This window comes from Strix uralensis, chromosome 13 (assembly GCF_047716275.1).
Source record: "Strix uralensis isolate ZFMK-TIS-50842 chromosome 13, bStrUra1, whole genome shotgun sequence".
NCBI classification, from domain to species: domain Eukaryota; kingdom Metazoa; phylum Chordata; class Aves; order Strigiformes; family Strigidae; genus Strix; species Strix uralensis.
Window position 1 is genome coordinate 2547290 of NC_133984.1, and position 17730 is coordinate 2565019.

Here is a 17730-nt window from a genome sequence, read left to right on the forward strand (position 1 = left end):
ATGGGAAAGGATGCTTTGCTTTTATGATCGTTGCCCTAATTACACGTGTGTCTCATTAATATGCCCCTCAGCATTCAAAGTTGAGTCAGGAGTCCTTTGGAAGAGGCCAGAGGACTTAGTTCAATTCTGGAGGAGTCCAGAGCGGGCAGCGCTCTGAAGTCTTCCCTGACAGCGGTGCAGAGAAGGAGTTAACGGAGGGTGAGAGGGAAAACACTCCAAAGGCCATCGGTAACCAAAGGGTTTGCAATTAACCTTAGAAAAAAGCACTCTGTGGCATTTGTGCTGCCTCGCCCCAGCCTTTGATTTCCCCTGGGATGTATTTATAGTTCAAACCAACATCCTGAAAGAAGTTAATTGCGCAAGGTTCTTCCTCAGGAAATGTGGAAGTCAGAGTTTAAAGCTGAGGTCCAGACTCTGGTCGTTTTTCTGTCCTTCCCAGCCCTGGGAAAAGCGTTAGAGGAGGCCGGTTCTCTCCTGCTATAACCCCAGAACCCAAGCCCTGGCTGTTAAAGCTGGCTGCAGTTTCCACATTGATGTTAACAGAAGCTGCTGAGCATCGTCAGCTGCTACAGTGGGAGAAACCCTGATGGACCTGCTTCTCCCATCACCGTTAAGAGAAACAGAGTGGCAGAAGAGAATATGGAAATTAATATCCAGTATTTGACAGAATTTGAGGTTATCGTGAAGCTGTGCCCATCCCACCCCTTTTCAGGACTGGTTTCAGAGCCCAGAGTTGGTTTTATCAAATACGTGGACAATTTTAGCCAGAATGAAAAGAAAACACAACAAGCAGCATTATGAGCAAAGCTTGTTACCTGTAGCCTTTATGACAATTACAGCCCGTGTTACAGCCTGATGGCGGCGGGGAGCGTGCTCTATAATTCAGGATAGCAGCTCCGCTGAAACCAGCCGTATTATGGATGCAGATGAAGCGAGGGTATGTCTAGCACCTGGAAGGATAATACTCAACTTTACTGCAGGCATGCTTTTGGGTTTTGTTTTTTGAATAGAAAAGCGTAAGATGACTCAGTTTTTAGAATTTTAATAAATGAACAGTTTGGAGGAGGGAAAGGGAAAATGAGTTTTCAGCTAATTTATGTAGCTGCTTAGCGCAATAATGCATGTTTCAGCGGCGCAAATGATGTAGGTAAATGCACATTGTTAATGTATAGTAGCACAGACTGTATTTTGTTACTGATGCTATGCAGTTTTGCCCATGGAAAAGTATCATCTATATACTTTTTCTACCTAGTATATGTTACTCTGGTTTAATCAAAAATTTAAATAACTTCTCAAAATTAACTTCATAGGAAGAAAGATACCTTGGTGTTGCTACAGAATACATTTTAGGAGCAAAATCTGGTAATTTCTGGAAAGATGAGACAAATACATTTATTGTTAATTCAGATACTATTTTTAGTTCAGTTTTACTTTAATTGACATGTTTCAATCTATGCCATCCTTTGGATTTACTTATATTTGGAAGACACCGAGTCATATTCTGAATTTAAGTGAGGAAAACTCCCATCAGCTGCACTGGAGCTGTGCCCATTTTCACCAGCAGGAGAAATGGCTCAGTGAACTCAAACTACACAGGGAGAATCTCTTAAAGGTGTGCTGCTCCAGGCTGCTGGGGGACAGCAGATGTGATTTATTACAAATAAAAGCAGCACCACCTTTAAAGTTCAGACACATACGGCCAAACTCTGGCTGGCAGTTACGTTTATCCATGTGCCATGAAAATCTGAAATGGAAGGAGAAATACCAGCGGGGAATTTTTGCTTTCATTTCCAGTTCTTGTTCCATGTTACCACAGGCAAATGTTCGTCAGGTACTGGGACCAGGACCCTGGAGTAAGCTGAGCTCTGAGTTAAACTGAGGCCTGTAGTTTGATGTCATTCCCCAGCCTGATCTCTGGGGGATATGAGCCCCTATAGAAGGTGACTTTACCTGGGTGTGTAATAGGGATTTTTACATGCCAGATCAACATTAACGATTTTTCTGATATCTATTAAATACCAAATGATGGTATCTAGTGGTGGTGTCCTTCAGTACCTTTTAGTTCAGGATTTCCACAGATTAACAACCATTTTGCAAATCTCAAAATCCACCTCTCTTCAGAGGGAGAATTATTTCCAACAAAAAAGGTGACCAGGTGTGCAGAATAAGTGTCCATCAATTGATGTTTTTATATTCTGCAGGTTAAAATCTGGAAAGATGCTAATCTTAGTTTATAAGTTTATACATGAAATTGCACTACTGTGTTTTTTTCTATTTTGCTCCTGTTTTACATATAGGTTTTCAAAATTTAGCTATTTGATTGTAATTAACCTAATTTTCTTTATCAGAAGAACCTCACCACTTAATTCCTGCCTGCATCTCCTTTGAGTTAATTTACTTGTGATAACCCCATCAATCTACTGGGCATATAAATCAGCTGTGAGATCAGCAGCCGCTGGGTAAATGAGTGCCCAGCTGCTAACAAACTCTGCCGTGTGCTACCTCCCGGCTGCCTGCGGGCTTCGAAGTGGAAATAAAAGTGTTTAGTATTGACCTATGAATCCCAAGAGGCCAAAGACCTTCCTCCTTCTCCATCCTGCCCCACGCAGGGATTGCGGATACCCTCCCCTCTCCCCTTCACTTGAGGGCTCTGCTCTGGGGAAGGCAAAAAGGCTGGAGGAATATTTGATGCAGTGGAAGAAGCCAGGGTGTGGGGGGGGATTTGTGCATCAATCAGCAGCAGAGCTGAATCAATCTAGAGCTGAATTACTGAAACTTGCACAAAATGGGTTGGGGCTTTTTTGTGGACTGTCTGTCAGGACTTTATTTTGCTTGGGATGCTTATTTGGGGCTCTTTCAGGGAGAACGTTTGGCACAATCTTGTTAAATTGCCGTTTCTTGGAAGCAATCTGGCATTTTACCACTTTTCCTGGGGCTGTATTTGTTGACATCTGTTTAAGTGCTGAAAGACAGGTAAGCAGGAGGCTGAGGGACTTCACCTGGCAACTGGTAACTGCAGGAGACCAGAAGATCTGTGTCTAAGACCAGCTGCAGAAGAAGCACTAAGACTTGCAGGGGTTTTCCACGTCTCATTAACGCTGCCCCTCTGTGAGGGTAAGTGGAAACAGCATCTTTCCTAAATATAGCTCCAGTTATGTAAAATTGCAATACGTGGCTCTGAACTCTATGAGGCTGCAAGTTAACCAGCGCAGGCTTACGTGTTTGTTTTGGTAGTGTCACTGCAGTTGAATTAACCCTGAAGAGGGCTACTGGCTTTAATTTCCCTCTGCTGTTTCCACAGGACTGGAAACACTGGCTTTGCTGTGAATGTGGAATTTTATTCAATGAAAGCTGAAGTTCTTCACTTTATATTAAGTACATGGTATGGCTCTAATTCACTTCTCATGCTTTTGTATCAGGCTTTTCTGCAAACTCTCAGGTCCCACTGTACCCAGCTGGAGGGAGCCCCAGACAGGTTTCCCAAGATCTAAGGCACAGCCTATGCTTGGAGTTCCCTGTGGTAGAAATGCACCCACAGAACATTGCTGACGGGTAAGCTCTGACTTACTATTTAGGGGTCCTTGACGCTCCTCAAAAAATTTCTTGTTTTGTGCAATAATTTCTTAATATGCTCAGTTGATATTTTTTGTTCTCATTCCGCATCTGTAGTGACCACACACTTCTGCTTTGTGTTTTTAAGACATGCTGAGCATTTATTTACTTGCTCTGCCCATTGCTCAACCATATAAAGTTGATGTTTCAACAATTAATTACTGCTTCGAGATGTAACAAAAGTTAACGAAGAAGAGTGGGAGAAAACCCAGACTCATGCCTGCTCTCTCACTCTTTTTGTGTACATAAGCTATATTACTTTGTTGTTTCAAATAAATAACATTTGTGAGTTTAATGGAACAGGGAGCATAACTGCAAACTAATTTCCAAAAAATCTTGGCTTGTAGTTTTAAATTAACAGATTCTGCTCATTCTTCCTCTTTCCTGTGAGTTGAATTACAAAAAACCTTTCCTGGAACAGAGAATGAAAACTTCAATGTTGCGTATGTGAAAATTGTGCGAGTTAGACTGTAAAATAATATACCTGGATATTTGCACAGATGGTGTTTGAATGCTCAGAAAGGAAGCTGGCACAGCTCTGATTCCCTTTGCTAGCCATTTGCCACTCGAGCCCAGCTATTAAACATAAAGTCCAGGTCACTGATCACAGGCAGTGCCATCGCACTGAAATGGCGCTCGGACAAATTTGTTGAATATTTTTATATAACAAATACATCCTAGGAAGTAGCCACCTGCTTGTGTTTGTGCCATGAAAAGAAACCAGAGTCTGCTTTCGGCAGATAAAGGACTTCAGAGGAAGTTCACATCTCCTACGAGTGCCCCTCCAGCCTGCCTCAGGGTACGCTGCAGTACATGGGACAGTGTGTGCTTGGAGAGCCAATAAATGGGGACTGAGCTCCACACCCTGAATTAAACCATCCATGATATCACTGATAAATATACAAGCTTCAGGAGGCGTAACGTGCTCACACCTCTGAGGTGAAGAATTATTGCGCTCATGTATATTGGATCTGCTACAACTTTTTTACAAGACATTTACAGTCACAAGTTTAATGCAGGTGGCACTGCAGCTTGCCTGCTGTAGTCACTTATGCTGATTCCCAGGTTTCGTTTTCCTCGTTGGCTCTTGCTTTATTTTGGGATTATAGAACTATCGTGACATCATGCACCATGACAACAGTCATATTCAGCGTTTGGCTTGTCCAGGCTGGTGTGTTTTCCCAGTGGGTGGTTAGCAGTTTGATCGGGGGACAGGAAGAGTTGAGTAAACCTGGCAGAAAATGGTGAATAAAAATAATTTCTTCCATCCTTCTTAGCAACTGAGGCTGTGTGTGAGGGAAAGCACCAAGAGCAGCTGCTATCCCTTGCCCTTCCCAGCAGCCAGACCACGGCTGAAGAAAGGATGGAGGTTTGCAAAGACGTTGATGTGACCCATGGGCATGACCTGTGCTCCTCCTGCCAGGGCAGGCTCCTGCAGGAGTTTGTTTCTTGCACCATGAAATACCTTCCAGACTTGTTCTGTCTAATACCCAAGGCCTGAGCAGGAAAAATCTTCAGCTCTGCTGTCATGAGGAGGACTGGTTGACTCCTCTGGTTGGACTCAGCCTCTGGGTCTCTTAGACTGACCCACTCACTGTACAGCACCATGGCCTGGAGATTTTTTGCACATATTTAAGGACTTTAGTTTGACCATATAAAAAGTAATGGGTATATTAAAAGTATTATTTAATGGAAGAAATCTCATACCACTGCTTGAATATGAATGCAGTTTGCGATTGTGTGACTTCTGGATGTGTCTCTGGGAATTAAAGGTTTGGAGTTTAAATCAGAAAAATAGTTCCTAGATTACCAAAAAGGACAAATATTAGTTGTTTTATTGAGGCCACAGTTACAGGCTTCTCCAGTTACAGTGATGAAGAAAAATATTAAAGTCCATTTTACAAGTCATTTAAGCAATTGCTCAAAGTGCTCAAGCAAAAGCAGAATCCAAACAGAAGTCAGCCTCAAAATGATTAAAGTGATACTCAGCCTGGAATTGCCCTACAGGAGTTCTTTAAGACCAGGTTAATTAGGCAGTTGTTAAACGTCCAGCTGTAATGCAGCCGGTTTGCAGATCTGCTGCCTGAATGCTGCGTGGGGGAGCGTGACCAGGTTGTATTTGCAGTGAGAGCAGTATGGAAACTATATGGGAGCTGTATGGGAAAAAGGTAGGTGCAAGGCAAGGAGAATATGGATCTTTTGGATCTTCCTAATATTGATATGGGAGGGACTATTTGTCAAGCTCTCTCCGTTTAGGCAAGATAAACCCAGCAGTGATAAATCTGCATTTTACAAGTTGGCGAAATGTTAAGCAATGAACCACAAAATTTGCATCTATTGTTGTATACATCCTCTGCAGCTTCCTGATGGTGAGAGTGTGGGCAAAGAGAATGTCTTATTCTTTTGATTATTCTTCTTTGCTCATTTCTTATTAATATTGCATTCGCTCAATGTCATTTTGTTCAAATTCTTGTTAAAACCAGATTTTTTGAGTGAAGTCACTGATGTTAAATTAAATATACATTCTTGCCTGGGCTCTGTGGGGTGCACATGAGTTCAGCAGCACATCAATTCATCCAGCTCACTGCAACACAAAGTTCATTTCTCAATATATTCATGGCCTGTGATATGCTGAGAAAAACCCTTGCCATGACTTTGAATTTTAGGGGTTTTCCATCCTTGCTGTCCAGAATAACTGCGAGTGCGATCCTTCCTGGCAAGGGAAGTGTGATGAGGGGCTTGGTCTTAATTTCAGTTCCGATTAAATCTTCTTGCTAAACTGCCTGTCTGCTTTACGTGTTTGCTGTGTTTGCTCGCAGGCTTGCGTATGGATGGAAATAACATACTCTTCTGTCCCAGCTTCTTCGGAAAGAAGATCAGTATTTTACACACAGTCTTCACTGTGTGTATTAAAATGTAATGGAAAATGTAGGCAATGTGGAGGAGAAGCTGAAAAATAAGGTGATTATATGTGAAAATATGAGCAGTTTCCATTCTGATGGGGAAAAAAGATTTTGCACATTCTTAAATGAGAATGGCTTTCTCCAAATTTTAGACAATGTATGTAAAGGAACGGCCGTTCTGATGTTCGTGAGAAAAATCATATTTACATACCAAATGTAGATATCATTGACACTTATATTTTATCTTTTCACAATGAGCTGATTCAATGGAGTGACCAGGTAACTTTTTAGGAGCTTTTCTATTTGTGTTCCACAGCTTTTGTCAGAGAGCTGTATCTGTTACAGCACAAAACCAGCTCAAATGAGGATGTATATCTGAATTTTTGCTGGGGGTGGCGGGCGGGGAGGGAACCAAACTGCCATCCTTGTTTAACTTTTTTGGAGATGCTCCTCAGTATTAATTTGCTTGTGGAGCAGAATGCTTTTAATGTAATCTGTTGGCTGCTTTCTGCAAAAAGGTTTTTTAGGGTAAGCTGGAAAAAAGGTTTACTTCAGAAAAAGGAAGAAAATAAAGGTGGTAACACTAAAATGTCATCTGGGTCATCAGCGTTGTCCTTTAAGAGAAAACAAAACCATATTAAGAAAAGACACAATGTATCTGCATTTAAATAATTTCTGGAAATATTAAACTTTCATAGTAATAGAAATAGAAAAAGAAGCCTTAATCTTTCTGAGGTCAGTAAACACCAGCAATATTTATTTGAAAATCTCTTTATTCTTGTCACAGATCACAAAACCGCAGGTAGAACTGCTGTGGCCAAAGGTAACCCTGTCCCGGCTGGCAGCAGCTGGCCCTGGGGTTCCTGCTTTCCTGGGATGCTGCAGATCTGGCAGTTTCTATGAAATAAGAAATATTTTCTTCTATGAAAGAAGAAATAATTCTACTAGGATTACCTGAATTGCACTGAAAACTGGAAATCAGTGGGAAATCGTGCAGTCCCTTTGCAGTGAGAGAGAGGATGTCCGACGAGTTTTGAGCCAGGCACATTTTTTGGGAGGATTACACTCGGTGATTCTTTGTGCTGGATGTTTCTGGGAGACCCCAATCCAGTGTAGGATTTTCACATGTTATTAGCCATAAGCTATGAAACTTTGAGTGCTTGTAGTTGAGTAAATGCTTAAATGATTTCCTGACTTAAGGCCCAAATAATATGGAAAGTCTTTGTGGTACCATAGCTAAAAGGTGCTTTTTTTCTTTCCCCCTATATGAGGCATGAGCTTATTCAAAGTTCTCTTTTATAATTTTCAGCAGCTGATCTATGAATTTCAGGAGGTGATAGAAATTGAGATTTCATTTATAATATTTAGATTTTGTTGTTAAATGATACATGCATTCATGGTGAAAAAGAGGAGTTGGAGTATCCTTAGAAGTAATTACACATCAGGAAGGTAAGATAAAAGATTTCACATCTTTCCTTCTGCTCTCAAAGTAAGTAAAGAAAAATTAATTTACCATAACATTTTCATTGCAGGAGCCTGAATTCCAGTCACTGTTACCATATCACACAATACTCTGTTCTTAGAGTTCTCTTCATTGCAGAAGGAGCAAGGTACCCATCAATACAATTATGGGGATCAGAATCTCACCTGGAAACCTAAAAATGTGTGAAAGCATGTTCCATTAGGAAATAGTGCAAGTGTGTCAATAAACATATGATCAAATGGTACTCGTGTTAAAAAGTTGTTCAATAATATCAATAGCCATTACAAGAGGAACAACACGTATTCTGTTATCATAGAACTTTGGAAAAACATTTTGGCTTTGGCTTCTGGTTTATTTATAACTAATATATAATGAACAGGAATACATACAAGAATTTAAGGGAAGTAGCAAGCTCATTTATATAGAACGTCGGGGTAAAACAATGCAAAACAGAAAAATGAGGAGTTTCAAAACTCTAAAGCGAACTTGAAGGTTCTCACTGTAATGAAATATGATGTCCAAAGTATTTTCAAGGAGTCTTTCATTATCCTTGCACAGGTCTAGGTACAGCGAGGCGGTAGTTAGAGGGAGAAGGGAAATGGAGCTTTTAAGGAGATGCTTGAAGCTTTGCAGGACGAGAGCCAGTTTGCAGAGAGAGGCTGCACTGATGAGTCTGCATGGAGCTTGCTGCAGGGTCATGACCCTTGTCAAAGAAAGGAGCAGAGGAGAAAAAGAGTGAAATAGGTTCGTTAAAAACTCTGCACAGGGTACTGGCTGAGGCTCTTTTCCCCTCTGTTAACATTTGATATCTTTTTTTTTTTAAGAACCACGGTGTGTTTTGCTCTGTTCAGAGAGGTTTAGTGAGCAGTTATGGTAAATAAATATGCATGCATGTCTTTTTGCTTCACCTGTTAACCATTGCGTAGTCCTTAAGGTCCTTAACTTATAAATATGGACCATATTTTAATATTATCCTCTCTGTTGACCTTCCTCAGATACTGTCCCAACACTGTTGTTTTTTTCTGGTTCCATTATCAAATAGATATTGATTCTCTGCACTAAAACATTTTCCAGATAGCACTGTTGAACTCCCCGCTGCAGGTCTTTTTTTTTCCCTCCAAGATGCAAACATTTTATTTTTGTCTTAAGGTAGATGTAAGCAAATATTAACTTTCTTGTTCTTTTCCTCAGAGTAGCAAAAATAAAATGGATTGTTTGGGAGTGGAGGGGAATGGGAGGTTGACAAAACTCCTTTTCCTTGCCACCAAATGGAAAGTCTTCAAATTCCCAAATTCAGCACCAAATATTTCAGGAGGAGGAGGAAATATGATGGCTTGGCATGCGAGCCCAGGCTCAGAACTGCTTCCACTGCTCTTAGCTCTAAGTAATTTCTTTCTTACTTCTTAATTGCTGCTAAGAGCACTGTATTCTCCCTCCTTCAGAGTAACAAGGGATCCTGTCTCCTCTCCTCTTCCTCTCCTCCCCATCCCAGACCCTTTGGAATTGAACTATGGAACAAAGATGGAGGAAAACCTTGTGGGATTTCTGTCCTCCAAGTGTCTGTCCTGCAGCTTTCTTTATTTTTTAAACATACAAAGGGCAAAGTGGCACCAAGTTTAAAAAGCTTAGTTTACTAGAAGACCGCTCTAATGAGAGGAGTGTTGCTTTGCTTTCAAGTTAGCAAACATGGTAAAGGCACACTATAAATTCAAATTAACCACGGTAAAGTGGAAAGAAGTCACTCCTTGGGTGTATCACTGCATTTCTCCTATCTTCCAGAGTTTATCCTCCTCCTGCTTTACAAATCCGATCAGAAACAGGGAGCCCACGTGGTACTGAGAAGCCCAGGATCTGTGTCTGCATGAGGTTGGGTTCTGACTTTACAGCAGAAAAGTGGGTCACCGGCTTGTTATTGGCAGCTCAATTCTGGTGTCATTTAGGCAGCTGAAGAGAAACAAATAGGCCATCGATCAATCTAGCAACAGCCCGGGGCCTCTGTATTTTAATTACATGTATTCTTTGGACCAAATTCATCCCTGTTGAAACATTGTCAACTTAAATGAAAGTCCAGAGTGAAGGAATTTGGCCCAGTATGGTTTTTTTTCTTCTGTATTACTAATACATCTAACACTGTTGCAAATGACTTTTTATTTTTCTGTCTCTGCAACTTTTCTAAGCCCGCTCACTGAGTTTTTGATGCTGCTTTCGAGTAGTGAAGAGAGATGAAGATAACTTTTCCTGTTAGCCCTTATTATAGGAAGAAGCATTAAGCAACTGTTGAAACTTATTCCTCCCGTACAGGTGACCTCTCTCCAGCACAACAGCTCTGTGTTCAGTATGAGAAGGCTGGGTGCTTTGCTTGATTTACCAAGTGGAAACTGGTTATCAGTAGTGTTGCTGCCACGTGTTCTCTCTGTGGGCACTGGAGAAATCCAGTGAAGGCCGCTGTCAGGTGGGTCTATTTCTGTTTTATGTGGGACCTGTTCCATCAAAGCCTGGCTGCTCTAATGGCAGTGAAGATTTTTTTTTTTTCCTCCCCTCCAAGAAGGGTTTCTGAGAGACCAGAAGCCAAAGTATGTCAAGAATTAGGACTAAAATGCAGCTTGTCTCTGTCTCGCATGCACAGATGTGTAGTTGGTCTGAGGGCACATGAGGCATTTCTTCAAGGAAGCATCTGCAGGAGGAGCCTCTGCCTGTTTGTCCACATGGTGCCGAAGGCCACTATTCTCCCACAGGATCTCCCAACTGGAAACTAATGGCCCAGGGAGGAGAGTCAGGGTGAGGCGGGGCGGTTGCTGCTCTCTTTGCAGCTACCCACGCGACGAGAGCGAGCCGAGGTCCCGGCTCTCCAGCAGCACTCCCAACGCTGACCGGGAGCAGACGGCTTCCAGGGCAGAGGCCAGGCTGAAAAGTTACAGCTGCTGTCCCAGCTGGGTCCTTGCTCTCATCCATCCTCCCAGCCACCGGGGTAAGAGCCCTGCGGGGCTCCCTGCCGATGCCGCTGCTGGAGAACATCAGCTGGGCTGCCGAGGAAGCCCAGGGCAACGAATCCTCAGAGCACGCGTTTTTCTCTCTGGATTATCAGCATGTCCAAGTCCCCTTTGAAATCACACTCTGGATCATGCTTGCATCCTTGGCCAAAATAGGTGAGCCCCTGGGAGAGGGTGAGGAAGGCCGGGGGTCTCCGTGGGGTTGGTGTGGGCAGGGGTGGCCTTTGCTTTACCTCTCCTTCACTCTTGGAGCCTGAGATAACACGCCGAGTCCTAAGGATGCACATACTGTGTGCCAGACATACTGCACGCATGGAAAGTCACCACCCAGTTGCATTTTAGGTTGGAAATGAGGGTTTCCCATCTAGAAGTTCACACCTGTGCATGGTGTTGCTGTTAGTAGGAAAATTATCAGGGTTTTCAGGAATTTTATTTAACTGCAGTAGACACCAAGGTGTGCATTCATCTTCATTAGCTTGCCAGCTGCTCTGTGTGCAGGTTGTCCACGGACATCTTCACCTCAAAAGGAAGAGTCCATGGTCTTCAAAAAGGATGTTGCATCTGGCCAGCTGCAAGGAACAATTTAATCCATGTGCAGAGTGTTATACAGCCTAAAATAAAATTTCTCTGCATCAAGGAGGTTGTCTGTGTAATGAGACAAAAAATATTACGTTTTGTATAACTTGGTCCTATCTTTTTTTTAATTCCCTGCAAAACTGGGTATAGGAAAGTGGAAATTATATATATATTATTTTTTCTCCAGGAATTGTGATCACTTCTGTTAAATTACTGCTATAAAAGTTATTTTACAGCTTTTTTCTTTTATTTTTTTTCCTTAAAAGGGAGAATTCTCTGAGATTCATTTAGATCAGAACTTCTTTCAGATCAAATGGTCTTTTCATTGTGCTATTCTGTATATTATATGATGAGATCTCAACTCTATTAACATGCTTGAAGAAATGATAATGATTACAGATTTTTTATTTCTAATTATACCTATTCCAGTTTGGTTTGTTTGAATTTCTTTCTTTCTTTTAATAACTCACCTAGAGTACTTGTAGTGCTCATCAGCATTTCTCTCTAACATTGGGTGCTGCACAAGGCTGGATTGATTGGTCTTTTTTCAATGTTACCTTTAGCTTTAAGTGTTTATGATTAAATACTATTAAAAGTGACATCATTTATAATTAATGATAATGCTTTTTTTGGATGTATGGAATCTGCATTGTGTTTAAAATTAGCAATTGCTATTTATGTTAGTGCTGAAGATGGCATACTAACTAGATTACATCATAAATAATTCCAAAGACTTTTTATTTATGCAGATTTAGTTTTTCTATGTGTGTATTACCTAAAAATATGTCTTTAACCTTATGCTATGATAATGCAACCTGAACCAACAGCAATTTTAGACAGTTTGGTATTTTGAATAATCTTTCAGATTTTCTAGCCAATTTCCTATTGGGTGACTTCACCTTAATTGTGTGCATTTATTACTGCTACTCCACAGCCTGCTAAAGGTGGGAGCATGGGGAACTTCCTCACCCCAGCCAGGAGCTTATTGGTGCTCTTCAGCTGGTTTGGCCTGATGAGATAACGTTGTTTTGTTGTTTTTTTTTTTCTATTCATCCCCTTCCAGGGTTTCATCTGTATAACAAGCTGCCTTCTGTTGTTCCCGAAAGCTGTTTATTGATATTTGTAGGACTCATCATGGGGGGAATCATCTATGGCTTAAATGACAAATCACCACCTGTTATGGACAGCGACATCTTTTTCCTCTACCTCCTGCCACCCATCGTGCTTGACGCAGGTTACTTCATGCCCAGCCGTCCCTTTTTTGAGAACATCGGCACTATCCTCCTCTATGCGGTCGTGGGAACGATCTGGAACGTGTTTGGGATTGGCTTTTCCCTCTACGGGATCTGCCAGGTGAAAGCCTTTCACTTGCAAGATGTGTCGTTGCTCCACAACCTCCTGTTCGGCAGCCTGATCGCCGCCGTGGATCCCGTGGCGGTGTTGGCGGTCTTTGAAGAGATACACGTCAATGAAAAGCTACACATTTTGGTCTTCGGCGAATCGCTCCTGAACGACGCGGTGACAGTGGTAAGGACGAGTCTTTATTTTGAGTATTTAATGTTCAGAGGAAGGATGGGCTGGTGCTGAGGGGTGGGATATGAGATCTGAAGAGGGAAAAGGTATCAACAGCTTCTTCTAGCAGAGGACTTCTGGTCCACTTCTCTGGCCTGAGGTCCTGAGGAGCTTTCAGGTGAACATCTCTTTGTATGTCTGGAGGCAGAAATGCATGTGAGTGCCACAGCACTCCCCTGGTAGGAGCCTGACCTACAGAGAATCGTAGAGTCAGCTTAGAAGGGACCTCAAGGATCATCTGGTCCAACCTTCCTTGGCAAAAGCATGGTCTGGACAAGATGGCCCTGCACTGGCAGAAATCCCAGCAGCATATTTGAGTGTTATTGCTACATATGGCTACGTCTGGTGAATATGTTGTTAATGGTTGTTTTTCTCTTTCATTTTTTCCTCCAGGTGCTCTACAAGCTATTTCGATCTTTCTGTGAAATGCCAACCATCAAAAGTGTGGATGTTTTTGTTGGAGTTGGAAAATTCTTTGTGGTTGGGCTAGGAGGAGTTTTAGTAGGTCTGACTTTTGGGATGACCGCCGCCTTTACCACGCGATTCACCAAGGAAATCCGCGTCATTGAACCGCTCTTTGTCTTCCTGTACAGCTATCTTTCTTACCTCACTGCTGAAATGTTTCACCTTTCGGGGATCATGGCGTAAGTATGTCCCAGCATCTCATCTGTCCAGGAAAGCTTTCTGGCTATATTTAGTGAAAAGTATGAAAAAAAAGTTTTAAAGTCAGTTCGCTTAGATGGAAATCTGTGTGTGGCAGCAAACAGTGAGTATAAAAGCCTGTGGAAGAGCTGAGAGGTGTGACCCTATTTCACACGTTACACTATGACACGTCAGTAGCAATAGCTACAAGTCACAAGCCATCCCGATGGCTACTGCTGGGCAAGCTTCCGACGGCTGGTCAGTTTATGTAGGTTATTGAGGCATGTTTATTTGAGCTCCGTGGTTTTTGTTTGGAAACCCTTGGACGTTCAAGCAGCGAGGTGTCTAGTTGATTTGACAGAGCCAGAACAGACTTTCTTGGCATATTTTGTTATTTTCTGTGTTCGACCTAGTCAAAACCAACATTTGAAGAGCCGCAAGGAGTATTTAATCAGCTCCTCAGAAAGGTTTGGTCTTGGTTCACAGCATGTCTGTTGTAGCAGCCTCCTCCTGATCTGCGTGCCCTACGAACCAGTTATCTTTGGGTGGTGGCCCCAGAGGTGTGCTGAGGCAGACATTACACGATGGAGTGGGAGTTGTGTATCCCCCACAGAGCTGAAGCCTGGAAATATTCCTGTTGTTTGGGAGTGGAGGGCTCTAATGGCAACCTCTGCTTCGGAGATTCTGACTTACCACCGGTAGTTCAGACACAGTTTATGAGTTTGGTCTCTGAGTGAGGGTGTCATCCATCATCTCTCTATCTCCAGTAACACTGGAAATCTGCTGACCGATTTCAGCCAAAGATTTCAAAGGTACTAAACCCAAACTGCTTGCAATTTAATACAGCGCAGCCAGGCCTATACACTCTTCAGTCTGAAAACCGCTTCAGAGTACTGGCAGGTTTTCTGTGTGAAGCTTTTCTACGAGGGTATAGCAAGATGGAGCAGGCAGGGCCTGCCTGTCTCCGGCGGCTGCGTCCCGCGCTGTACCAGGTACCATCTCATGGATTCCCTTGCAGCTTTTTGGAGCAGCGAAGTGGGAGTCTTTGTTTCTGTAAACTCAGTCATTCACAAATTGTAATTTATAGATGATACAGTTAATTTGTTTTTCTTTTTACGGGGTGTAGGTCTTTCAATAAAAAGAATAATTTTGGGCCAGATCTTTCAGTTTTGAGAGAGGTTATTGAGCTTCGTGCTTACCTCACTGTGCATTTCACTTGCAGAGCAGGTGCTGAGAGAAAAACAGATATAATAATCCCTATGGTCAAAGAAAGCTCACCTTGGAAAGCAGAGACAGATGAAAACCAGTCATTCAGTCCTAGTTTCTGTGAGCTGATATCTGTTGCATTTGGTTCTCCTACCTAAACTAAGCCAGCTGGTGCTGAGGATCGTAACCAACTATTTAATATTTCCCAAAAGACTATAAAGTGCACTCAGACTGCATTGATAGCTACAGTGTAAACAACTGTAAATCTGATAATAATGAAGATAAAAAGAAAATAAAAAAATTAAGTCAGGTACCAGCTAGACACAGGAATATCCAGGAGATCTATTTTAAAACTAATGATACTGCTTTGGATATAAACCATTCCTGTATCTTGCAGATTTTGTTTCCTTGAATGGTTAATAGGAACAAAATTCTAGCATTACTGAAAACAATTCTAGCTCTGGGAATAGGTAAGAGCAGGCCTATTTATAGGAGCGTAAGACAGAACAGCGAAATAAATATGCTGCATAATCATCATGGAGCAGAAAACATTCAATCCTAATGGTGTCTACTTCTATCAATCACAATCTACTGTACCCATTATGGAACCCATTTTCTATTCTTTTGAATAATGCATTGTTTCTAAAGCAAAACAATTGCAAAGGCAGCTGATTCCTGCACTGCTGGTCTTGTAATTGCCAAATTATAAATGCCTCTTTTATGTATCTTGATTTCAAACAATTCATTCGTGACCAGGGAATATTGTATTATAAGAAGCAGATCTTGGCAGTTTGTTTCTTTGAAAAATAATTTGATTGCCAAAAAAAATCAATTCTACATAGTCCAAAAAAAAAAAAAAATCTGTGAATGCAACCCAATCCGCTAAACAGTTCTGCAAATATTTTTTAGTTTGATTTTTTTTCTCCCCCCCCCCCCCCCCCCCCCTTGCTCTAGTGCCAGTGTCCCTCTTTGAAGCTGTGACAGGACAGGTCAAGTTTATTCCCTGTCTGTGAATCTGGTGTGAATCCGTTCTCCAATAAGTGTTCCCAAACCATGGCTCTGGAAGTCAATTGCCCATAAGTACTTGTTGGGTTTCTTAGTTCCTAACTGGAACTATTTTACTAACTACTTATTGAGGAAGAAACAGAAGAATTTATTATTTTCTTTTTAGCCTGTGGTTCAATCCCTGTTATTCTTTCTGGCTCAGTGCTTTAAGCAAAATGGGTCAGTCTAAAAAGGACAAATCAAAAAAGACCGATTTCAGGATATTTTTAAGAATTGGTACATTTTCTTAGGAGATGAAAGATGTGAACTCAAGCAGCATTAGATGAATTTATAAAAGTGCATTTGAAAAAGTATGTTTTTTTTCTTCTAACTTCTTATTTGCTGTTCCAACCAAATATCTGATAAGTATTTTCCCATAATAGTGTTGCTGATTTTCTTAGTGCTTTAAGTAAAGCAGAAATGAATGTAGCTGCTGTCCATTCCTTTGTCTTGGTCCAACAATAGATGCCAAGTTGTGGCAGTGAAGATGTTCAAGAGATTCACTGCTGAGCCAGAAGGAAAGTGGCCCTTGCTCTGCCTTTGTTAACAGTGGTGCAGATTAGGAGCAGCAATGCAGTGGTCGACAGTATCTTCCTGAAATAAATAAATAGCTGTGGAGGAGAGAAATGGGGTCTCTGGTTTCATAGAGGTTATAAAACCACAACCAGAGCACAGTCAGCTCTGCCCATCTGCAAACTGTCCTGTTTACTGGGGCCAGGGGGCAACCCTGGGTTTTTTCCACCAAAGCCCAAATAATGCAAAGAATCTCCTTTGTGATATTCTGGGGTTAAATGGGATGTTTTCGCTGCAAAGCAGTAGCTGCATGGCTGTTTTCTGAATAGTTCTTAACTGAGAGGATACATTATGGATAATGTGCTGCAGAGGCCACCACATATCTTAACACCTATTTGCACCCATATGGGTCACTTACCTGTCCTGGTCACAGCTGGTGTTTAAAGTCAGTCTGCCAGACCCAGGTGTGCTTCTACAAGCCAAGGATCTGCTTCTCTGTGGGCTTGTCTGTGTGTGATGTAATGGAAAGAGAGTTACCACGATAGCCCTTGTGAAAGGAATTTTGAATGCAATAAAACTCCATGTGGATGGCCTCACCAAATACCAGTGGAAATCAGATCCCAGTAATGTAAAGCTGTTTTGCTCTTGCTGGCACAACATTTAAAACAAAATTTCTGTCCAGGTTAAAATATAAAAAATGGAGCTTTGATTCTTTAAGCATTCAATTGTTTTGACCTTCTAAGATTGCTGGCCTGAAAACGTATTGATTTGAAAAGCTGAATGAATTAGGCTAACCACACGTACCTTGTAACTTGAAGAACCAATTATCCATGAAAAATTGCAAGGCAGAAGTTTTAATTGGTGCTGCACACTTCTGAAGTGACCTTGGATATGCGATACCCGAGGAGGGCAGATGTTCCGACTATAGCAACAGCATTTCTTGGCTCATTGTGCAGCGTGCTTGAGTGTTTTATTGTCTCTTGGTTGCATGGAGTCAATGGCTTCCTAGCTGTGCCCAAAAAACTTACAGTGCAAGCCAGGTCAGGCTTAGAAATACACAGTGTGAGGTATGTTGTATGCTTGAGTCTCTCCAACTTTAGATTAACTTTGGTCCCTTGGGTGAAGAAGCACAGCATCCGGGCTGCTCTTGAACTACACTGATTCTGAGTCCTACAAGAATCTGCTGTAG

The 17730-nt window shown here is 41.8% G+C and overlaps 1 protein-coding gene across 2 annotated transcripts in view; it reads left to right on the forward strand.

Annotated features, from left to right (window-relative positions):
* Window positions 1-10778: 10778 nt before the first annotated feature.
* The window catches only part of LOC141949164 (sodium/hydrogen exchanger 2-like), a 30167-nt gene continuing 23215 nt past the window's right edge, over window positions 10779-17730 (forward strand). For both annotated transcript variants that reach the window (XM_074882420.1, XM_074882421.1), the window contains exons 1-3: window positions 10779-11144; window positions 12628-13091; window positions 13530-13780. In XM_074882420.1, coding sequence (XP_074738521.1) covers window positions 10994-11144; window positions 12628-13091; window positions 13530-13780 — 866 coding nt within the window. In that variant the 5' untranslated portion in view covers window positions 10779-10993. The remainder of the gene's footprint in view (window positions 11145-12627; window positions 13092-13529; window positions 13781-17730) is intronic.